General features: G+C 39.8%; 1 protein-coding gene across 1 annotated transcript in view; it reads left to right on the top strand.

Annotated features, from left to right (window-relative positions):
- The window catches only part of arrb2b (arrestin, beta 2b), a 112,984-nt gene extending 87,881 nt beyond the window's left edge, over window positions 1-25,103 (top strand). Inside the window, exons 6-15 of the mRNA XM_060935922.1 lie at window positions 154-213; window positions 315-382; window positions 557-692; window positions 6,897-6,981; window positions 7,547-7,619; window positions 9,934-10,071; window positions 18,171-18,254; window positions 19,579-19,655; window positions 19,855-19,909; window positions 19,990-25,103. Coding sequence (XP_060791905.1) covers window positions 154-213; window positions 315-382; window positions 557-692; window positions 6,897-6,981; window positions 7,547-7,619; window positions 9,934-10,071; window positions 18,171-18,254; window positions 19,579-19,655; window positions 19,855-19,909; window positions 19,990-20,089 — 876 coding nt within the window. The 3' untranslated portion in view covers window positions 20,090-25,103. The remainder of the gene's footprint in view (window positions 1-153; window positions 214-314; window positions 383-556; window positions 693-6,896; window positions 6,982-7,546; window positions 7,620-9,933; window positions 10,072-18,170; window positions 18,255-19,578; window positions 19,656-19,854; window positions 19,910-19,989) is intronic.
- Window positions 25,104-25,450: the final 347 nt, after the last annotated feature.

Here is a 25,450-nt window from a genome sequence, read left to right as displayed (position 1 = left end):
GCAGATAGACAAGGTTGAAAATTGTTGCAATATTCCTTCCTCAAATTTTTCTTTTGGGTGAAAAATACTCCACAGCTAGATTTGTTTTTAATGATACATGCATGCCCACTGTAAATGAGAGAACTGTTCAGTTCGTCTGCTGTTTTATTTTAGATTCCTCAGAATCTTCCTTGCTCAGTCACTTTACAGCCTGGACCAGAGGACACAGGCAAGGTAAACACACTCATTCACTCGCTCGCACTCTCTCTCTCACGTGGGTTTTCTGACCTTACATGTTTGTCACTACTAATATATCCTTACTTTTCCTCCCTCAGGCATGCGGTGTAGACTTTGAGATTAGAGCTTTCTGTGCCAAATCTGTGGAGGAGAAGATTCATAAGAGGTGCAGCACTTTATCTTCATGCTCATGTACTTGCTGAGCACAGTGTAGTTTGTGTGCTGTATGTGGGTGGATATGCCACTGTAAATACAAGCGTGAGCGTAATTTGTGTGTCTATATTGCTTGTTTCAGATTTTTTATTTGTAGTGATTAACAGACTGCGTGTGTTTTGTGTAGAAACTCTGTGCGGCTGGTGATCCGTAAGGTGCAGTATGCTCCGGAGAAGCCAGGACCACAGCCTATGGTTGAGACCACACGCAGCTTCCTCATGTCTGACCGCTCCCTCCACCTGGAGGCTTCGCTTGACAAAGAGGTGTATAGATACGCATGCAAACACACGTTCATGCACACAGTTACCATTTGGTTAATGATATTTTCCAGGATGGTTGATGTTTGCATGCATAATTTGCATATGGATACATATTTTCATGCTGTACAAAAGCATCAATAGTTATACCCTTGCACAAGAACACCTCTCGAGACAGATTTGAGCTTTTCACCCATAATATGAGGCCTCAGAGGGGCTGTTTGGTGCTGTTCATTAGGGGCTTAGTGATGCTCAAAATTTGATTTGATATCATATGGTGGTATCTCAATACATTCTGCGATATAGCAAAAATAAACCATGCCTTAAGGTACCGTTTAATTTGAATGTATTAAAACCTTCAACATTAAGTGCAGAATAATTGAAACTTCAGAATGGCACAGTGTAGTTTTGCACGATGCTTTCAGAAACTTCACAGAATGTAATAAAACAAAAGCTGTGCATTAGAATGTAACAAGTGGCCAGCCTTGAATGGGTTTTGTAAAGCAGAAAGTTGTCATTACTCTAATTCTGATATGACGACATACAGTGGTGCTTGAAAGTTTGTGAGCCCTTTAGAATTTTCTATATTTCTGCATAAATATGACCTAAAACATCATCAGATTTTCACACAAGTCCTAAAGTAGATAAAGAGAACCCAATTAAACAAATGAGACAAAAATATTATACTTGATCATTTATTTATTGAGGAAAATGATCCAATATTACATATCTGTAAGTGGCAAAAGTATGTGAACCTAATGCTTTCAATATCTGGTGTGACCCCCTTGTGCAGTAATAACTGCAACTAAATGTTTCCAGTAACTGTTGATCAGTCCTGCACACCGGCTTGGAGGAATTTTAGCCCATTCCTCCGTACAGAACAGCTTCAACTCTGGGATGTTGGTGGGTTTCCTCACATGAACTGCTCGCTTCAGGTCCTTCCACAACATTTCCATTGGATTAAGGTCAGGACTTTGACTTGGCCATTCCAAAACATTCACTTTATTCTTCTTTAACCATTCTTTGGTAGAACGACTTGTGTGCTTAGGGTCATTGTCTTGCTGCATGACCCACCTTCTCTTGAGATTCAGTTCATGGACAGATGTCCTGACATTTTCCTTTAGAATTTGCTGGTATAATTCAGAATTCATTGTTTTGTCAGTGATGGCAAGCCGTCCTGGCTCAGATGCAGCAAAACAGGCCCAAACCATGATACTACCACCACTATGTTTCACAAATGGGCTAAGGCTCTTATGCTGGAATGCAGTGTTTTCCTTTCTCCAACCATAACGCTTCTCATTTAAATCAAAAGGTTCTATTTTGGTCTCATCTATCCACAAAACATTTTTCCAATAGCCTTCTGGCTTGTCCATGTGATCTTTAGCAAACTGCAGACGAGCAGCAATGTTCTTTTTGGAGAGCAGTGGCTTTCTCCTTGCAACCTGGCCACGCACACCATTGTTGTTCAGTGTTTTCCTGATGGTGGACTCATGAACGTTTACATTAGCCAATATGAGAGAGGCCTTCAGTTGCTTAGAAGTTACCCTGGGGTCCTTTGTGACCTCGCCAACTATTACACGCCTTGCTCTTGGAGTAATCTTTGTTGGTCGGCCACTCCTGGGGAGGGTAACAATGGTCTCCATTTGTACACAATCTGTCTGACTGTGGATTGGTGGAGTCCAAACTCTTTAGAGATGGTTTTGTAACCTTTTCCAGCCTGATGAGCATCAACAACGCTTTTTCTGAGGTCCTCAGAAATCTCCTTTGTTCGTGCCATGATACACTTCCACAAACATGTGTTGTGAAGATCAGACTTTGATAGATCCCTGTTCTTTAAATAAAACAGGGTGCCCACTCACACCTGATTGTCATCCCATTGATTGAAAACACCTGACTCTAATTTCACCTTCAAATTAACTGCTAATCCTAGAGGTTCACATACTTTTGCCACTCACAGATATGTCATATTGGATCATTTTCCTCAATAAATAAATGACCAAGTATAATATTTTTGTCTCATTTGTTTAACTGGGTTCTCTTTATCTACTTTTAGGACTTGTGTGAAAATCTGATGATGTTTTTGGTCATATTTATGCAGAAATATAGAAAATTCTAAAGGGTTCACAAACTTTCAAGCACCACTGTAGTCAAGTTTATTTGTATAGCGCTTTTAACAATAAACATTGTCGCAAAGCAGCTTTCAGAATTTGAACGACTTAAAACGTGAGCTAATTTTGTCCCTAATCTATCCCCAATGAGCAAGCCTGTGGCGACGGTGGCAAGGAAAAACTCCCTCAGACGACATGAGGAGGAAACCTCGAGAGGAACCAGACTCAAAAGGGAACCCATCCTCATTTGGGCAACAACAGACAGCATGACTATAACATTAACAGTTTTAACATGTAGTCAGTTTCGTTGATGTTATAAACTCTTCATTGATGGAAACTTGAGTGCAAAACTGTTCATGACAACTGCAGTCCTAAAGTTAGCAAGCCAACTGTAGTCCTCAGCCATAAAAGCATTACTGTAAGCGTCCAGAGCGTCTTCCAAGCGTGACTTTCAACTGTCCGTATGGGGCCGTCCTCCACAGGAGTGACACGATGAGACTCCAACCAGACACAGGGCATAAGGATGGATCACACAGCATTGTCCTACTGCTGCTCATAGTTGTAGTCAAAGAAAACCTTGTACATTTTGGTTGTTCTGCATGCAAAATCAGTGTACCACCTCTATGGATTAACACCTTTGTTAGCAGTATTATTCTGGACTTCTATAATGTTTTATTACAACACTTACAACCAGTGGCGAACTGTTACTATTAGAGCTGGGACTTCAGCTCAGCCAAAACTTTGTTAGACACACCATAAAAGCAACAGGGCAAAGGATTTTCATCATGACATAAACTGTAGTAAGGAAATTCACCCCTGACTTGGAATGGCACATAAAACAGTAAAAGAGCTCTTGACGTTATGGAAAGAGAGAGCTGTCTGCATACACACGAAGCTGAAATTACACAGAACGCTTGTGTGGCCCATTGCAACCTATGGGTGTGAAACCTGGACTCTTTTTATATTAAAAAAAAAAGATAAAAACAAAATGGAGGCGGGGTGGCACGGTGGTGTAGTGGTTAGCGCTGTCACCTCACAGCAAGAAGGTCCGGGTTCGAGCCCAGCGGCCGATGGGGGCCTTTCTGTGTGAAGTTTGCAGGTTCTCCCCGTGTCCGCGTGGGTTTCCTCCGGGTGCTCCGGTTTCCCCCACAGTCCAAAGACATGCAGGTTAGGTTAACTGGTGACTCTAAATTGACCGTAGGTGTGAATGTGAGTGTGAATGGTTGTCTGTGTCTATGTGTCAGCCCTGTGATGACCTGGCGACTTGTCCAGGGTGTACCCCGCCTCTCGCCCGTAGTCAGCTGGGATAGGCTCCAGCTTGCCTGCGACCCTGTAGAAGGATAAAGAGGCTAGAGATAATGAGATGAGATGAGACAAAATGGAGGCTTTCGAGCGCTATGCCTGTCAGGGATTATTCAGAGTTAGCTGGACTGAAATGAGAACGAACCAGTCCATATTGGAAGAACTTCAAACCACACATCAGTTGCTACAACACATTATAGAGAGGAAGCTCAAGTACTTTGGATACATTACTAGAGCTGGCAAGCTTTCTTCTGTTATCCTACAGCAGAAAATGGAAGGTCAGAGGCCAACTGAAAAGAAGATGGTCAGACAATATCAAAGACCTGGAGTGGGATGTCGTTGGCAAAATGTAGCAGGATGGCATACAACAGGAAAAAGTGGAGAGATATGACCAAGTCCATGATCTCTGACCCTCATTCATGAGGAAGGAAACAGACAAAAGGATTTTGCAAGGGATTAGTGGCAGTGTGCCAGGTAGTGTGTATCTGTATGTGATTTTTAAAAGTAAGTAAATTACAAAGGAAAATGAACACTTAACTATGAGTGAAAAATACTGGGGTGTGTAACCGACTGTAACCAGTCAGTTACTCTAATAATAAAAGTGTCTCTGTGGCTAATAGATGATGCAGAGGAGGCGAAGAGCTGATCTGTCCGCATTTATTCTGGAAAACAATGAATGACAGGGCTATCAACACACAGACAGGGGAAAGAATTCTGGCATCTCGACAACATAATACACCAGTTAGCACTCAGCCAAATGGCTACTCAGATAAACACTCAACTTTTCACACGGAATTTTACAACGCTAATTTACATATTTGATCCGATACAAACAGCAGATGTGTGTCAAAACATTCTTGCATCAAAAAATAAACATCTTTTTTGGGGAGTACAGTATACTGTATTAATGAATATTGTCCATGCAGGATTCACGAAGCCAGCTTACCCCTTTCCAGACATCCCAAGCACGATAATGTCCACACTAATTAACGCCCCATCAGAAACAATAGTGGCGCCACTAAGGCCAAGTTTACATTAGACCGTATCTGTCTCGTTTTCTTCGCGGATGCACTGTCCGTTTACATTAAAACGCCGGGAAACGGGAATCCGCCAGGGTCCACGTATTCAATCCAGATCGTGTCTGGTCCGGTGCTGTGTAAACATTGAGGATACGCGGATACACTGTGCTGAGCTCTAGCTGGCGTCGTCATTGGACAACGTCACTGTGACATCCACCTTCCTGATTCGCTGGCGTTGGTCATGTGACGCGACTGCTGAAAAACGGCGCCTTGTATCACCTTTCATTAAAGAGTATAAAAGTATGAAAATACTGCAAATACTGATGCAAATACTGCCCATTGTGTAGTTATGATTGTCTTTAGGCTTGCCATCCTTCCACTTGCAAGTGGTAAGTGACACGCATGCCTGACATGCACTGAGATCACACACACAGCGGCTCAGTCCCGAATCACAGCTCGTGCGCTTCACTCGCGCGCTCTGTGAGCTGCGCAGGGCCGGAGTGCGCACCCTCCAGAGGGCACTCGCTGTTCAGGGCGGAGTGATTTGGAGCGCAGGATGCCTGCGGAGCCGAGCGTATCCGTGTATTGGCGTTGCTGTGTGCACGCAAATCGTGTATTGGCGTTGCTGTGTGCACGCTAATCGTTTTAAAAACGTTAATCTGATGATCCGCTGATACGGTCTAATGTAAACCCCACCTAAGGGAACCCATCAAATTGACACATTTTACAACAGAGGGATTTGGGGAAGTTCAGAAAAAGACAAAAACCTTTATTCATATGAAATTATGATATTGCTACATGTGTGTGGAAGAAGAGTCTAGAGACAGAAATCTTAGTTTCTCGGTCATTAGCCTGTGCTACTTGCTCTCGATAGCACCAACTCACGGTTAAGCTAGCGCTGGCCTTCCAGAAGACCGAGGGTGATCAGTTTTTGGTCCCTCCCACTATAACTCAAAATCTGATTGGTTAATTCATCTGTCACTTGATACATAAACATACACTGCCATGGCCTTCTGTCCCGGCAATGAAGTCCTAACCAATGAGTGAGCCGGCTTTAAACTCTTCTCAGCGTAGAGACAGCGAACAAAAAAATCTCCTTGGATAACTCGATTTTAATGTTTTCAGGACAGTAACCCTTTCATTTCTGAAGCAAATTTGATAGAAAATGAGGCCAAATTAGAAGAGAATAATTATAATGAATGAAAGAAATTAAATATAATATTTGAAATGGGCGGCACGGTGGTGTAGTGGTTAGCGCTGTCGCCTCACAGCAAGAAGGTCTGGGTTCGAGCCCCGTGGCCGGCGAGGGCCTTTCTGTGCGGAGTTTGCATGTTCTCCCCGTGTCCGTGTGGGTTTCCTCCGGGTGCTCCGGTTTCCCCCACAGTCCAAAGACATGCAGGTTAGGTTAACTGGTGACTCTAAATTGAGCGTAGGTGTGAATGTGAGTGTGAATGGTTGTCTGTGTCTATGTGTCAGCCCTGTGATGACCTGGCGACTTGTCCAGGGTGTACCCCGCCTTTCGCCCGTAGTCAGCTGGGATAGGCTCCAGCTTGCCTGCGACCCTGTAGAACAGGATAAACCGGCTACAGATAATGAGATGAGATATTTGAAATGCTGATATGTTTGGGCCTTCTCTGAAGGCCTAGAAGGCCCTGACCGTCCCCTCTGCTTGCAACTTTACTAGCACCAGTGCTACCTCTTTGATTAACATCCAGTGCTGTGTATGTTATGTTGTTTGCTTTCTGTGAGTTTTTCTAAGCCCCTTTCTTTCTCTCTCTCAGCTTTATTACCATGGAGAACCCATCAGTGTCAACGTCCACGTCACCAACAACTCCACCAAAACTGTCAAACGAATCAAAATCTCAGGTAAAACGCAATCTAAACCAGATTTCTTTGTTTCATGACATCAAATCTATTTTGTTAAATGTGTGAAACTGTCTACTGAGTATCAGTTGCTCGGTTTTACAGCTCATTGCTTTCTTGCTTTGCACCTCCACCCTTTTTATCCTTGTCCACTGCGTTCTCTGTTTCCCTCCTAACAACTGGAATGTTGTTGTATCTGCTCAGGGGCGGTCTTGAGTTAATAATTGTGTGTGTGAAAACAGAAACAGCTGTTGGTCAGTGTTATTGAGGATGTTATTGAGGTTTTTTTAAAGTACTTAAAGAGGCGTTTGCTTCCGTTATTGATGGCACCATGGCAATATTTTAGATAAGTCTGTTTGCCAGCTTCAGTGTTGATGGAAATCTCCAGGCATTCAGGTGTTAGCAGAGAGGGATACTGAGAACTTGTTATATGGATGTACATTGCTGTTTATGTATGGGTTATAGAATTTGTTTTATGGACTTCAGTGACTTTTACTGCGTGTGCGTGTGTGTGTGTGTGTGTCCAGTGTTGCTAACCCCGCTGCATGTCCCTGTTCTCTCCCTACAGTGCGACAGTATGCTGATATCTGTTTGTTCAGCACTGCACAGTACAAATGCCCCGTGGCTCAGGTAGAAGCCGAGTGAGTATCCCCTCATCTCCTTTTCTCCCTCCTTTCATCTCAGACCCTCTCTTCTCTCTCACCCCATACTTTTATTTCCTGACCTCATATTCCTCTGCTTATGAGCTGATAAACATTACATCTGACTCAACATCCCCCCTGTCTCTGTAATATTTTTCATTTCCTCATCCTCTGTGTGTTTGTGCTTTGAGGTTGTACATGTCCTTTGTGTACCCCACACAGAACTGGATGTTTACAGCTTTCATATATTAGCATACAGAAGTTTAGAGAAGCGGCGATGAATTAAATCAGGTTCATTCTGTGACTCTGGGCCTAACAGACCGTCCCCAGCTTTTGCTCTGATTGCTTTTGTGTTGGTGCCTCCAAAAGGCCAGTCAGTACTCTGTCACTGACCCAGAACCCCTGGCAACCAGCTCGCAGCTCGAGCCTAACACCTTTCACTTGAAGCAAGACCCACAGCTCCGTTGCCTCTGTACCAAACCTTGCGCCCTTTCCATTCTGTTGCAGAATCAGAGCAGATACTCCGGCTTTGTTTACACAGCAGAGCATGTTCTACTTAATTCTAAACTTTTTTACAAGAAGGTAAATGTTAAAATGGTTTGATCGAACTGTAGTCGCATTTTCTCACTTCTCGACATTTTGGTTGTTACGGTAACAACGAAAAACGTCAGGGCCAGGTTAAATTAAGCTAGTTTTATACTGTATGATGTATGATAGCTCAGCCTGATTTTGCTGTTACAAACAAACGCCACAGGATCAAATGAAAGATGATCATGAAAGGGCTACAAATATATTGTAGTGGCAATAATAAAACTTGAACAAAACCTGGAAAATACTCTTATTACATCTAGCTCGTTTTGAACCTTGTTTCGGCGCTCCAGTGACTACAGGACGTCTGTGGGTTGGCCCCCTCTCCCCTGAGTCACTATGATTTTTGGACTTTTCCTCCGCATATTTAAAGGAACGATCCAGGCTTTTTCAGCTCAATCACAGTGCAGTATGTGAATTTACCACAGACAAGTTTTTCACAGGAAAACCGATCATAGGCTCAAACAGAAATGATGGGATGTTTACCCAAAGATGTTCTTATGTGGTTTTATCCAACTTTCAAACACTAGAGCAGTACAGTAAACAGCTCCTCTTGCTGAACGGTTTCTCACGCTTTCCTTGAGGTTTTATGGTAGCAATGTTTCAATCAGATGAAAACTGATTTATATTAGTAATACATAACCACAGATTCTTCATTCTGGAAAAGAAGTCCTAGCTCTGAAAAGATTACACGGATCTAAAGCTTTATTTACAAACTGCATTTCACAAGAATAGCTTTTTTGAGAAAGTATTATTTATATAAATTAGTTTGATAAATGTATTATTATTGATATTGCCAGGCCTCCCCCCCACACTCTTCTTGGCTGACAGAAGAGGAACCCAATGTGGTGTACGAGTCAAGATTTGACATGATGTGCATTCTGAGATGCTTTTCTGCACACCGCGTTTGTAAAGGGTGGTTATTTGAGTTACTATGGACGACTTGTCAGCTCGAGTCTGGCTGTTGTCCTCTAACCTCTTTCACTGACGATGTGTTCGTCTGTAGAACTGCCACTCACTGGAAATGTGTGTTTTTTTTTTTTTTTTGCCCCCCACCACCACCACCATTCTGTGAAACTTTTGAGACTGTTGTGTGTGAAAATCCCAAGAGATCATTAGATATGTCTTTTCTCAGTGTCCAAATTGTTGTCTGTGGTAATCACATTCAACTACAGATGCACCAGGCAGAGATTATGTAGAAAAATGCTAGCGTACGCCTTGAATTAAAATGGACGACTGATGCAGTGAATTTCTCGTGCAAGTCGGTGTACACTGAAAAGTGGCCCTGTTTGTTAACACCATATTTGTCACAGGCTAAATAGATATGAGGCCCTTCAGACACATACTGTCTCTCCCATTCTGTGTACTCCCTGTAGAAATAAAACCATGATTAGTTTCTCTTGGCTTACTTACAGCATCATGTTTACACAATTAAGTGACGGCCTCAGTGAAAGAGCTTTTGTTCTCTCTCTCCCCCCCTTCTTTTCTTCATTGGTCTTATAACTTTATATGCTCTGAATGTGCTGTGGTTAATCCAGGTCTGAAAACAGGTTGTTTGTTGCATCATAAACACTGTTGTTCATTTCTACACATAAGATGTATACTATTGAAACCTTTGTGTGCATTTAGGAGCAAGCTATTTGCGTGCATCCAATAGAACAATAACAATATGATCAGAGAGCATCTCATCACTGTTTTGTTTAATGTCCGTCTTACTCGTCTTCAGTGATCAGGTGTCATCCAGCTCCACGTTCTGTAAGGTGTACACGCTCACCCCGACACTGAACAACAACCGAGAGAAGAGAGGTCTAGCACTGGACGGCAAACTCAAACACGAGGACACCAACCTGGCCTCCAGCACTATGTGAGCACTCGTCTCTCACACATCATCCACATGTCAAATGCACAGTAACACTCTCCCTACTTCATCAACTCTAGAGCACTGCTTCGAGCTTTTGGAAACAGCAGTAAAGACAAACTTAATGGATTATTGTTTAAAACTGGTGGGACTCTCCAGGTGTCGCATGATTTGATTACATTTTGATTCAGAGTAGCAAGATACTGTTCTAAAACAGCCTAGACATTTTTTAAAAGATTTTTTGATCTCTATAGCCTGTGTTATGATTCCTCCCCACTATGACCCCTTGCTGCTTTTAAAACAGCGTTACACGCACACAAACAAAAAACAGTTTCAGTCACAGTTTAGTCATTTGGTTACTGGTGCTTTTAGGTTGGATGTAATTGATGATAAACCTACAGTAATATTAGTAAGATAAATACTTTTAGTCAAGGATAATAAAGGAGAGCAAGCTTTATGTTTTTAGATTTTTTTTTAAACTAAGTTTTAACTCTGTCCTAAATGAGCCTTAAATGGCTTTACAAATGTACATGATCATTACTCTACTCACGCACTCACTATTTGGCATGTCACTGCCGTGATGTGGCCGCTCTGTCTTCTGTCAGTGCTTCTAGAGGAATTTGTGCTAGTGGTTTCCTGTCACCTTCTACTGAATTATTATTGAGGTATTTTCCTCTCAACCATTCACACCTACGGTCAATTTAGAGCCACCAGTTAACCTAACCTGCATGTCTTTTGGACTGTGGGGGAAACCGGAGCACCTGGAGGAAACCCACGCAGATAGGGGAAGAACATCAAACTCAACACAGAAAGGCCCCTGTTGGCCACTGGGCTTGAACCCAGAACCTTCTTGCTGTGAGGCGACAGTGCTAAACACTGGACCAACTTGCCGCCTGAGTCTCTCCTATGCATCTTTAATTCATAAGTGGTTGCATTGAATAACCTGAAAGCAATAAGCACTTTTTTTATGCTACATGCACATCATAAAAGCAAATTAATTTCATTTACAGTGGGGCAAAAAAGTATTTAGTCAGCCACCAATTGTGCAAGTTCTCCCACTTAAAAAGATGAGAGGCCTGTAATTTTCATCATAGGTACACTTCAACTATGAGAGACAGAATGGGGGGAAAGAATCCAGGAAATCACATTGTAGGATTTTTAATGAATTAATTGGTAAATTCCTCGGTAAAATAAGTATTTGGTCACCTACAAACAAGCAAGATTTCTGGCTCTCACAGACCTGTAACTTCTTCTTTAAGAGGCTCCTCTGTCCTCCACTCGTTACCTGTATTAATGGCACCTGTTTGAACTCGTTATCAGTATAAAAGACACCTGTCCACAACCTCAAACAGTCACACTCCAAACTCCACTATGGCCAAGACCAAAGAGCTGTCAAAGGACACCAGAAACAAAATTGTAGACCTGCACCAGGCTGGGAAGACTGAATCTGCAATAGGTAAGCAGCTTGGTGTGAAGAAATCAACTGTGGGAGCAATTATTAGAAAATGGAAGACATACAAGACCACTGATAATCTCCCTCGATCTGGGGCTCCACGCAAGATCTCACCCCGTGGGGTCAAAATGATCACAAGAACGGTGAGCAAAAATCCCAGAACCACACGGGGGGACCTAGTGAATGACCTGCAGAGAGCTGGGGCCAAAGTAACAAAGGCTACCATCAGTAACACACTACGCCGCCAGGGACTCAAATCCTGCAGTGCCAGACGTGTCCCCCTGCTTAAGCCAGTACATGTCCAGGCCCGTCTGAAGTTTGCTAGAGAGCATTTGGATGATCCAGAAGAGGATTGGGAGAATGTCATATGGTCAGATGAAACCAAAATAGAACTTTTTGGTAAAAACTCAGCTTGTCATGTTTGGAGGAGAAAGAATGCTGAGGTGCATCCAAAGAACACCATACCTACTGTGAAGCATGGGGGTGGAAACATCATGCTTTGGGCCTATTTTTCTGCAAAGGGACCAGGACGACTGATCCGTGTAAAGGAAAGAATGAATGGGGCCATGTATCGTGAGATTTTGAGTGAAAACCTCCTTCCATCAGCAAGGGCATTGAAGACGAAACGTGGCTGGGTCTTTCAGCATGACAATGATCCCAAACATACCGGCCGGGCAACGAAGGAGTGGCTTCGTAAAAAGCATTTCAAGGTCCTGGAGTGGCCTAGCCAGTCTCCAGATCTCAACCCCATAGAAAATCTTTGGAGAGAGTTGAAAGTCCGTGTTGCCCAGCGACAGCCCCAAAACATCACTGCTCTAGAGGAGATCTGCATGGAGGAATGGGCCAAAATACCAGCAACAGTGTGTGAAAACCTTGTGAAGACTTACAGAAAACGTTTGACCTCTGTCATTGCCAACAAAGGGTATATAACAAAGTATTGAGATGAACTTTTGTTATTGACCAAATACTTATTTTCCACCATAATTTGCAAATAAATTCTTTAAAAATCAGACAATGTGATTTTCTGGATTTTTTTTTTTTCTCATTTTGTCTCTCATAGTTGAAGTGTACCTATGATGAAAATTACAGGCCTCTCTCATCTTTTTAAGTGGGAGAACTTGCACAATTGGTGACTGACTAAATACTTTTTTGCTCCACCGTACATTGGGAAGGTGTTTTAGGTATGCGCGTTCTAACTAGCTAGTATTATTTTAACAGGAAAATGATAGGATAAAACATTTGCTCACAGAATAACTATAGTCAGAAATGCTGGTGATGCTACCAAACAAGTCAGGTACATAACAGCATCACTGTAAAACTACAAAGCATCAGCATACAAATGGAAATCAGAAACAAAAATACATCTAGCAGCGTGTACAACTCTAGCAGCACTCGCTGAGAGGATAGAGCATGTAGTGGGTCTGAAATCTCAAGTATAATCAGTGTTGTAGTCGAGTCACTAAACCTCAAGTCTGAGTCCAGTCTCGAGTTCCCAGTGTTCAAGTCCGAGTTAAGTCCAAGTCATTAAAGAAAATTTCGAGTTGAGTCCACGATTGATCCGAGTCAAGTCCAAGACTCCAGTCACACCATTTGACGGTGGCTGTTTCTGCCTTTGTGTGAAACTGTCTCTGCTACTGTGTTGGACTAACGTTACTGCTTGACTGCCCCATTTTAGTTAATAGGCTACAGATAAAAAGCTTGTTCATCGCTCAGTAAGCCCCGTCCACTATCAACAGGGCAAATAACATGAGAGGGTTAACACTAGCTAGTTCATCGGTCAGCAAGCAAGTCTCACTATCAACAGAGCAATGAACATAGCGTGTCACTTACTTCTCTGGGTGGAGTCTTGCCAAATGACGATTGAAGTTCAAGCTTGTCCCCGTTGTCTCCTCGATAGTTCTTCTACACATGGAACACATAGCAGTGCATTTTTGTCCCATTGCACGAGAAGTCTGTACAAGCAAAGTGGACAATCCTTGGGGCATTCTCTCTAGGCATTTTAGCACCATTAACGTTAATTTGTTCCTGACCATGATGTATGAACAGGTGAATGTGCATTCTCTTGCACGAAATTAGTATAAAAATTAATGTAGATATAACTATCTTATAAGGGCGGCATGGTGGTGTAGTGGTTAGCACTGTCGCCTCACAGCAAGAAGGTCCGGGTTCAAGCCCCGTGGCCGGCGAGTTTGCATGTTCTCCCCGTGTCCGCGTGGGTTTCCTCTGGGTGCTCCGGTTTCCCCCACAGTCCAAAGACATGCAGGTTAGGTTAACTGGTGACTCTAAATTGACCGTGGGTGTGAATGTGAGTGGTTGTCTGTGTCTATGTGTCAGCCCTGTGATGACCTGGCGACTTGTCCAGGGTGTACCCCGCCTCTCGCCCATGGTCAACTGGGATAGGCTCCAGCTTGCCTGCGACCCTGTAGAACAGGATAAGCGGCTACAGATAATGAATGGATGGATAAATATCTTATGCCAAATTATTATGGTATGTTACAAGAAAAATAAAGAAGAAATCTGAGTCATCGTCTTCAATTTACGAATCCAAATCATCAGGGCTTAAGTCCAAGTCAAATCACGAGTACTTAAAATTAGGGGACGAGTTGGACTCGAGTGCAAGTCCTGGACTCGAGTGCTACAAGCCTGATTATAGTACACATTTGCATAGGGTGTACACAAAGTGGACTGGAGAAAAGTTTTCATCATAATTCAGTAACCAATTCTGGAAAATTTTATATATTATATTTGTTTATTTATTTGCATTTCATCATACATTACCAGTTAAAAATTTTGGCACGCGTGTGTCCAAACCTTTGACTGGTACTGTATATGTAAATAAAAGGGGTGTTTGTTTTCTTTGTTTTTGTGAGTTTTTTTTATTTTTGACAGTCATTGATGAACCATTTTTTGTCTTTTTTTTCATAAAAAAAACAAAAAATAGAACACTCAGCTTGATGTTTTCCATTAGGACTGTCAAAATACAGGGTGTTTTTTCAAAAAATTTGATATTATTTGAGATGTAAATATCCCATAAACTACATAGTCTAGGCAAATAAAACTGAACAGGCTTAATGTTGATCAATATAAGATTTATTCCTCAAAAATTGAATAAGCAATTCAAAGGTATATGGATTCCATGAATGATTTCACAAATTTTCAGTATGCACGCCGCCTGAGACACTGACACACATAGAAAGCCTTCCTCTTTGAACTTTTTATGCCATGTCCAAATCTGCATTGCAGTTGGTACATTTTTAGAGAATTCTCTCATAAATGCACACTGCACAGTCTTGATTTGACTATGTTCGAGCGTATTCTAACACACAAAACACCTTTTCTTTTCCAGTGAATGGTATTTCTATACCTAAAAAGATAAAAACAAAAAACATTAAACATAAATTTTTTTCCACACATGCTGTTAAAAATTTGAGGTTAATTGACCTTATTAGATTGTGAAATGATATCAAATTTTTTGAAACACCCTGTAGACTTCACTGTTTTCACACTATTATGAATTTCAGATGAAAAATATTTTTTTAGGGCAATCCTAATTAAAATGATGAAAATAGCCTATGTTTAATTTTGAGTCACCAAATGTACGTTTACAGACTCCCCCTAAAAGAGGTATAAATTAATGCACGTTATTTATGGCATACAACCCCAATTCCAAAAAAGTTGGGACAAAGTACAAATTGTAAATAAAAATGGAATGCAATGATGTGGAAGTTTCAAAATTCCATATTTTATTCAGAATAGAACATAGATGACATATCAGTGTTTAAACTGAGAAAATGTATCATTTAAAGAGGAAAAATGAGGTGATTTTAAATTTCATGACAACAACACATCTCAAAAAAGTTGGGACAAGGCCATGTTTACCACTGTGAGACATCCCCTTTTCTCTTTACAACAGTCTGTAAACGTCTGGGGACTGAGGAGACAAGTTGCTCAAGTTTAGGGATAGGAATGTTAACCCATTCTTGTCTAATGTAGGATTCTAGTTGCTCAACTGTCTTAGGTCTTTTTTGTCGTATCTTCCGTTTTATGATGCGCCAAATGTTTTCTATGGGTGAAAGATCTGGACTGCAGGGTGGCCAGTTCAGTACCCGGACCCTTCTTCTACGCAGCCATGATGCTGTAATTGATGCAGTATGTGGTTTGGCATTGTCATGTTGGAAAATGCAAGGTCTTCCCTGAAAGAGACGTCGTCTGGATGGGAGCATATGTTGCTCTAGAACCTGGATATACCTTTCAGCATTGATGGTGTCTTTCCAGATGTGTAAGCTGCCCATGCCACACGCACTAATGCAACCCCATACCATCAGAGATGCAGGCTTCTGAACTGAGCGCTGATAACTTGGGTCGTCCTTCTCCTCTTTAGTCCGAATGACACGGCGTCCCTGATTTCCATAAAGAACTTCAAATTTTGATTCGTCTGACCACAGAACAGTTTTCCACTTTGCCACAGTCCATTTTAAATGAGCCTTGGCCCAGAGAAGACGTCTGCGCTTCTGGATCATGTTTAGATACGGCTTCTTCTTTGAACTATAGAGTTTTAGCTGGCAACGGCGGATGGCACGGTGAATTGTGTTCACAGATAATGTTCTCTGGAAATATTCCTGAGCCCATTTTGTGATTTCCAATACAGAAGCATGCCTGTATGTGATGCAGTGCCGTCTAAGGGCCCGAAGATCACGGGCACCCAGTATGGTTTTCCGGCCTTGACCCTTATGCACAGAGATTCTTCCAGATTCCCTGAATCTTTTGATGATATCATGCACTGTAGATGATATGTTCAAACTCTTTGCAATTTTACACTGTCGAACTCCTTTCTGATATTGCTCCACTATTTGTCGGCACAGAATTAGGGGGATTGGTGATCCTCTTCCCATCTTTACTTCTGAGAGCCGCTGCCACTCCAAGATGCTCTTTTTATACCCAGTCATGTTAATGACCTATTGCCAATTGACCTAATGAGTTGCAATTTGGTCCTCCAGCTGTTCCTTTTTTTGTACTTTTAACTTTTCCAGCCTCTTATTGCCCCTGTCCCAACTTTTTTGAGATGTGTTGCTGTCATGAAATTTCAAATGAGCCAATATTTGGCATGAAATTTCAAAATGTCTCACTTTCAACATTTGATATGTTGTCTATGTTCTATTATGAATATAATATCAGTTTTTGAGATTTGTAAATTATTGCATTCTGTTTTTATTTACAATTTGTACTTTGTCCCAACTTTTTTGGAATCGGGGTTGTACTTTATACTTTTCAAGGTTATGAATAAGTTATTCAATGAAATATAATGACAAATGAAAGATGGAAATATGTGCCCTAAATGTCCTATGACATGCAAGTAGTGAACAATTTCCTACAGGCACTTATTGGAGTCACAGTTTTTCTCTGGCTGAATCCAGAATAGCATTTCACACTATGTAGGTTCTCCGGTTTCATTATGTTATATACTCTGCAGTGAGTAGGAAGCCATTTATGATTCAGCAGATCTATAAACTATTCTTTAGTGATGCATTTTACATGGCGTGGAGGTAGCCTAGGAAAAATGTAAAAAAAAAAAAAAAAAAGTGTGAAACAAGTGACAGGAAAATATTGGTATGCCAAAAAAAAAAATCTCAACCAGTAAAGTTTTATCACAAAGGATGGATATATATATATATATATATATATATATATATATATATATATATATATATATATATATATATATGAGTGATTCCACGCTTATGGGTACTGAAATGGGGACATGAACTTATTTTTAAAATTCACCTAAAACCATTTCTTTTTTTACCATCAGGTCACAAAACATGTAATCTTTAATGAATGATATGTTAAAAGATAACTTTAATTTTCTGAGATGTAATAAAAACATATTTATATGCCAAAGTCAGAACGTAACAGAAGTGTTGTGGACATATATATTCTCAATTTTAACAATGTAGAATTACTTTTTGAAACATAGGAAGGTGATGTTTTAGCAAATATAATTAATAAACATGTGTAGTAGAATAAACAAACACATTCTTTCAATAAGATTAACATGGTATATAGCTAGATTGTAATTAATTTGTAACAGACGCGAGATGGACAATCGTAACAGAAGTAATGCAACAGACATCATTTTGGAACTCATAGGCTTGACTTTGGCATATAAATATGTTTTTATTACATCTCAGAAAATTAAAGTTATCTTTTAACATATCATTCATTAAAGATTACATGTTTTGTGACCTGATGGTAAAAAAAAGAAATGGTTTTAGGTGAATTTTTAAAAATAAGTTCATGTCCCCATTTCAGTACCCATAAGCGTGGAATCACTCATATTTTTATATATATATATATATATATATATATATATATATATATATATATATATATATATATATATATATATAATGTGTGTGTGTGTGTGTGTGTGTGTGTGTGTATGTATGTATGTATGTATATATTAGTGTATAAAATATATTTTGTATGTGTCTGTGTGACACAAACACGCATTGAGAAGTTCCTGTTTGCTTTGTTTGTAGCGTTTTAAATTCCAGGCTAATTAATATTCAAATTTAAAAACAAGACATGTTTTGTGAATTGATGCAGAATCTTTCAGAAAGAATCACAGTGCTGCATTTTACTTGCTCTACAGTGTGAAGGATGCATCCAATAAAGAGGTTTTGGGTATCCTGGTGTCCTACAGAGTCAAAGTTAAATTGGTTGTCTCTCGTGGAGGGTAAGCACAGTCATGTACACACACGTACACACACACACACACACACACACACACACACACACACACACAGAGCCACTTGAATTTAATTACATAAAACACAGAAAGGGCTGTTAATTAAGCGATTAGCTGGGAAGACATTTAAAACCTTCAGGACAGGGGGTACTCTGGGACAAGGGTTGAGAACATGCATTCGTAGACAGTTGAAGTTTGGACAGATTTTGCCTGGTCTTTTTCCAGTCTTCAGCTGTCCAGTTTTGACAAGTCTGTGCCCACTGCAGCTTCATATTCTTCTTGTTCTTGTCTGATAGCAGGGGAACCCGATTCCCTTTTTTGCTGTTGTAGCCAATCTGCCTCAGTGTCTTGCTTTCTGAGATGCTTTTCTGCTCACTCCGGATGTAAAGAGTGTGTTTGTTTGCTTAATTTTTTTTAAAAGTTACTGCAGACTTCTTGTCAGCTTGAACCGGTCAGACTATAATCCTCTACTCTCTCTCAATAAGGCATTTCTGACCAGAGAACTTACTCACCAAATGTTTTTTGTTTTCACACCGTTCTGTATAAACTCTAGAAACTGTTTTGCATAAAAATCCCAGGAGATTAGCAGTTTCTGAAATTCTCAAATTGGCCCATCTGGTACCAACAACCATGTCACAGCATCACTGAGATCACTCCCCCCCCCAATCTAATGCTCGATGTGAACATTAACTGAAGCTCTAGACCTGTATCTGGATCATTGCATGAATGCACAGGTATACAGGTGTACTGTAACTATACAAATAATACTATATTGCTATTTATTCTATCCACATTCACTGGATATAAGCAATTGTGCGCTTCGATTGGTTACTCTACTACTAGGCTGTCAGCTCATGTACCATGAGTACATGAGCTGATGGAGAATGTTTTGCTGAACCAACGGAGGACGAAATAAACTCTTATTACTCGAAAACAAAACCCCAACAAATACAAAAAAAAAAACCAAGAAGAATATGGAACGAATGTATTTCATGGTAAGAACGTAGTTCTCCCCCCCCCCCCCCCCCCCCCCAAATTATCGCATTTTTCACAAATTGCTACTGTCATTTTGCAGGTTTGTTTACATTCTAAGCAGAAATGATTTTGTTGGACGCTTTGTATAAACTTTTTATTTATCGAATTTACAAAAAATAAAAATGCTCAGTTTCTCAAAATCCAGTGGATCTGGATAGAATAAAACAATTATTCCACTCAATCTCATCATACATGACTTATAGCTATCAGCTCACGTCTGACTTGATTTTGTGGAATAATTGTAAAATGTGCTAAACTATTTCCTCTCCCTGCACAGTGATGTGGCAGTAGAGCTTCCCTTTGTGTTGATGCACCCTAAGCCCTCTGAGCAGCCCAGCTCGAGACCACAGTCAAGTATGTACAAAATCTGAGCCAATCGTACGCACTCGCTTCATTAAACTCACCATCTGGGGTTCAATCCAGGCATTTTCAGAGATGATCAGTTCTGAATAATAATTTGGGCTGTATTTTAGTTTTTCTATTTTTCTTAAAATATGTCCTAATTAATTTTTAAAAAATTTTGAAATTTTTTTTTATTGCCTCATTCTCTCAGCTGTGCCAGAGACAGATGCTCCTGTGGACACCAACCTGATAGAGTTTGAGACAAAGTGAGTCTGCTGTTTGTGTGTATGAGAGGAAATGACCAAGTCTGTCCTTGGTATTACTGACCTCTCCTGTGCCTCCACAGTAACTTCTCTCAGGATGATGACTTCGTGTTTGAGGATTTTGCACGGCTGAGGCTGAAGGGAATGAAGGATGATAAAGATGAGGATGACCACTTCTGCTAACCCTGTGTGGGGAGAGGGAGCTGGATTGAAGGGGCTCGAAGTGTCAGTACTACTACACCACCATTCCACTGGGCCAGTCTGAAGAAGAGGGACGCATCCATGATGCTGTCATCTTTTAGTTGTTGTGTTTTTTTTTATTTTTTAGGTTTGTTTTTTTTTGGAACTACTTTTTGTGCATGTACATTAGAGAGACAAAATGAAACCCAGTGAGAAAGGCAAAGAAAGCGGTAAGGTTAACTAGAACTGGTCAGGAACGTCTACACAATGTCATTGAACAAAGGGTCCATTACTTCAGGGGTGTCTTTTTATCTAGTTTATCCCCCCCCCCCCCAAAAAAAATATCTCCCCCATCTTCCCCACTGTAAACTGAGTGGGCATTACTAGCTTTGTAATATTGTAATAACATGGATAAAATGAGGAACATGAGCTTGAGAATTTTATTTCATTATCAAATTCACTATAGACCACCAAGAGACTTTTTCTTTTGATGTTCTAGCATTATTTTATAGTTACGTAAAACGGATACATATCGCATGAACATGGAAAAGGAATGACTGTTCAGTGTGCTTAAGGGAGCACTCAGTAGTCAGCACAATGCATTGGACCACAGAAGACTCGATTTATCATAGCCGTCGGGGGGGGTGCGCGCGCGCATGTGTGGATTGAGTGTTTATTCAAAACACGGAGACGGTGAGAGCTCTGCCTGCAGAAGCCTAGTGCTATTCCATGCAGCACAGTTAACCCATCATCTGAAACTGTTGTGTGGTGAAACTTTTCTAGTTTTAAATTGCCAAAATTTAACACCTAATTGAATTTGCTAAATGACGGAGACGTATTTTCAGGTGTCGTTTGTTATCATTTCCAAGAAATAAGCAACTCGTCTTATCAGGTTTCACCATTTCAGCTGCTTTCCCTTTTTCCATATTTATTTGGTGCCAGTCTCTCTACATAATCTCAACCCTGTAAAGAGTGCCAGATTTAGACTTTTTTTTTTCCACCTTTCTTCTTTGGAAACTTTCGAAAGGTTTTTATATTTAACCTACTGATTAAAAGCACTTTTTTTTAAATTTATGTTGGGAATCATGAGCTATTACACAGAGATGATCACAATCGCATCCTGGCTCTTCTCCTCCACCTTGTGACGAAAAGGATATTGTTTTTGATTTTGTAGGCGGTAAGCATCATTCTACAACTCCCCTCGATTAATGATCAACTGTTTATACTCAACTATGATCTCTTAACCGTCACCTCTTATTGATTGACCTTTTATATATAACCTACATTATTATTTGCCATGTTACACACTCTTTTTAGTTGAAAAAAATATTTTCACTAAAGCGGCAAATGAATCATATTAACTCCACAAATGCTTTGTTTTAAAGCTTGCCCATCAAACCTTTTTATTGTGTTTAAGGAACTACTGAGTTTACCACTTATCATTTGTTATTATATTCACTTAATGAAAATTATAAAATTTCTTTTTTCATCGTTCATTTGAAAACTTGCTTTTATGTAAAGTTAACGTCATTATTCTACTAACCTGAAATTCCATGCTGTATGCTCCATTTGCTGTATATTGCATCTATATAAATTATACAGTGCTTTCCATGATTCTTGGCACCCCTTGTAAAGATTAGTAAAAATGGTTTGACATAATCCACCTTTTGTTGAAGTAGCTTCATCTCGCACTGAAGAAATGAGAAAAATCCAACCTTTTAATTGAAACAAGTTTATTCAGAGAAAACCAAATCCCTCATCAAGAAATGATTTTCAACAAAAACGCATGTGCCACTATTATTGGCACCTTATTTCACAAACTTCAGGCGCTTACGTTTGTGGTTAACTGACAGAAAAGGCTTTTTTTTTTTTCTGGCGTACCTTCTGTATAATCTATTAGCATGGAGGTGGAGTCTGATGGTGGTTTTGGAAATGTGGAACCCCCAAGATTTAACTTTTTCTTATAATTCACCAACAGTGATCCTTGGGGATAATTTTTCTTATTTAGTTATTTATTTATTTGCCTCTCTTACCCTCCTCCTCACTGTATGTGGGGGCAAAATAAATGTGGATCCTCTTCCAGGCAAGTTTTTAACAGTTCCAGATGGTGTCCACTTTTTTTATTATTGCCCTAACAGAAGAAATTGACATTTTCAGGCAAGGAGCTTTTTTTTTTTTTTTAAAAAAACATCAATGTCCTTGACCTGTGGTGTCCCCCAGGGGTTGATCCTTGGACCATTAGTATTCAATCTTTATATGCTCCCACTTGGACAAATTATCAAGAACAACTCAGTTTTGTATCACTGCTATGCAGATGACACCCAAATTTATTTTGCTCTATCACCTAATGATTATGCCCCCCTTGAATGTCTCTACCAGTGTATCGACCAAATCAACAACTGGATGTCATAAAATTTTCTTCAGCTGAACACAGATAAAACAGAAGTAATTCTATTTGGGGTAAAAAAGATGAAAGACTCAGGATTACCACTATTCTTGATACAAAGGGGATTAAAACAAAAGATATGGTTAAAAATCTTGGTGTTTTCATTGACGGCGAGCTAAACTTTGACAGTCACATGAAAGCAATCACTAAATCGGCATTTTATCACCTAAAAAACATTTCCAAACTAAGAGGACTTATGTCAAAAAATGATCTGGAAAAACTTATACATGCCTTCATCTCTAGTAGGGTTGATTACTGCAATGGCCTTTTCACAGGCCTGCCAAAAAAGACCATCAAACGACTTCAGCTGGTTCAAAATGCAGCAGCTAGGGTTCTCACACGAACAAAAAGAACAGAGCACATTACTCCAATTCTAAGGTCCCTTCACTGACTCCCAGTAAGCTACAGAATTGACTTTAAAGCATTGCTGCTGGTGTACAAATCTCTAAATGGTACAGGGCCCAATTACCTCTCTGATATGTTGCAGCGGCCTAACCCAATCAGATCTACCAGATCGCAGCAGCAAAATGTACTGGTAAAACCTGTTGTTAAAACAAAGTGTGGTGAAGCAGCTTTTAGCTACTATGCAGTCCAGCTATGGAACCAACTGCCAGAGGACATCAAAAATGCTCCTGCTGTTGGCAGCTTCAAATCTAGACTAAAGACCAAGCTGTTTTCAGATGCTTTCTGCTAACTGATAAATATAATCATCTTTACATGTTTTAAACTTTACTTAACTTTTACAGTCTCTGCATGTTTTAAACTTTACTTACCTTTTATTCTATTTTATTCTGCTGTTTTTTTTACTGAACTTTTATTTTATTTCTACTATTGTTTAATTCTTATTTTTTTCTCTCTTCTTCCCCCTTTATTTTATGTAATTTTCTATTGTTTACTGTTTTGCTTTTACCTCTGTAAAGCACATTGAACTGCCACTGTGTATGAAATGTGCTATATAAATAAACTTGCCTTGCCTTGCCTTAAAGTAACCTTTAACTGACTAATGAAAGCCAACACACTTCTCCCTCAGTTGGCTTGTGTGTTCTCTTATCTTTCCCCTGTTGATGGATGACTAAGGGAATTTGGCCTCTGTGTCACCTCATGTTTGTACCCCAGTTAATCAGGAAGTCATGGATTACAGCTTAAAAGTTCCTACACACTCCAATCAACTCAAAAATGTACAATTTAAATGGGAAACCTGCTTCAGTTACATTGTGTTCACTATCATTTCTGGGGTGCCATTAATAGTGGCACAGGAGTTTTTATTAAATAATTATTTCTTGATGAGGGATTTTGTTTTTCTCTGAATAAATTTGTCAATTAAAGGTTGGATTTTTTTCCTCACTTTTTCAGTGTGAGATGAAGCTATGTCACCAAAAGGTGGATTTTTTTTTTCCTAATGTTTTTACAAGAGGTGCCAATAATCATGGCAGGATCTGTATATCTATTTGTACAGCTGGTCACAGAAATTGTGTACATGCATTAAGGTCTGCCGTTAAACCCTGTCCTTTTCCGGGTGACCTGACCAGTTCAGTGTTGTTTGAATTATTTTCTTCATTCACTGTTCAGCCATCAACACGGCATTACCAACAATGTTTATGTACATAAGTGCACACAATTTACCTGCTATTGGAATATTTTGATACACTTTCATTCATGCATACAGCTTACACAGCTAGGAACCTACTTTGTGTAACCTCATTTTTAAAAGAATGCCTTTCAGGACTTAACAGGAAATTGGTGCTGAACAGAACGATTGAGTTTGAGAGATGAAGGCTTGTTTACCAGACTCAAGCTAATGTCTAGGGCTGCAGAATTTCTAAGATTTCAAGAACAGTTAATTGATATGAGGAAATAAGCTCCAGGTAACACAAGAGCACACTGTATGTCACACAATGTTATTTATAATCACAATAGGAGTTAAAATATGCCTTGAAAAACAAATGGTTGATTTATTTTATGTAAGGATGTTGCATATGTGTAAATTTGTTGATTGTCTGCTGTCAAATTTTAAAATGCTTTTTTTTTTTAAATCATTTATGTTATGAAATGGCAGGGAGAATATTTTCATCAGATGGTCGAAAAATCTTTGTCCTTATGCGAGTGCTTTGCTAGAATGCCATGCATGCATTCAAAGGCAGCGGTAGGCTTTGAGAACGTTGTGTTGTGATAGAGCGCTCTTTCAGACCATCTTCATGTAAAACTTTGCTTTTTATTTTTAGTTCAAATGGAGCCTCATATGTCTGTGAACCAGTCAAGTGTATAAAAGAAATATTATATTGTATATCTTCCCTTGGATTCTGTAGGGTCTATCTAAGGAAAGCGCACGCAGATGTCGGTTTGTAGACTAATATCGTACCATGTCACACCTTTTTGTATTTTAAGGTTGATTTTAAGCTACTTTTAATCCTCACTACTACTAAAATTGATAGTCTGAAAATATACATACATACATGCTACCTGGTAATTTAATTCACAATAAATTAAGATGAAATATATTAATATGATTTCCAAAATAAGCAATATGTTATTTTAGTCAATAAAATGGTATTTAAAAAATCACTGAAAAAATGGAAAATTAAAAAAAGGAAAAAAAAAGTAAACATTGGGAAATATATGTTGCTTCTTTATTTTGTACGCAGTTTTAGAAAATTAAAAAGAGGAAGAAATTCAGTTTGTTGTCTGTCTTTTTTTTGTTGTTGTTTGTTTGGGTGGTTTATACCAGTCTGATGGTTTATATTCTCTAATAACTCAGCAGTTAATTACCAAGCTTAGTATGTAGGCTGAGCCCCAGCCTGTAAAAGCACTGGATTCGATGACCCTTAGTGACCAAGTAATATAATTACTTGGGGATGACAAAAATGTGTCAAATTTGTGCGTTATGTCAAATATCCCATTTCACCAGAGAGAGCTAGAAG

Source organism: Neoarius graeffei, chromosome 1 (genome assembly GCF_027579695.1).
Source record: "Neoarius graeffei isolate fNeoGra1 chromosome 1, fNeoGra1.pri, whole genome shotgun sequence".
Classification (NCBI taxonomy): domain Eukaryota; kingdom Metazoa; phylum Chordata; class Actinopteri; order Siluriformes; family Ariidae; genus Neoarius; species Neoarius graeffei.
The sequence above is the reverse complement of the archived record's forward strand: the minus strand, read 5'-3'. Positions and strand labels throughout refer to the sequence as shown.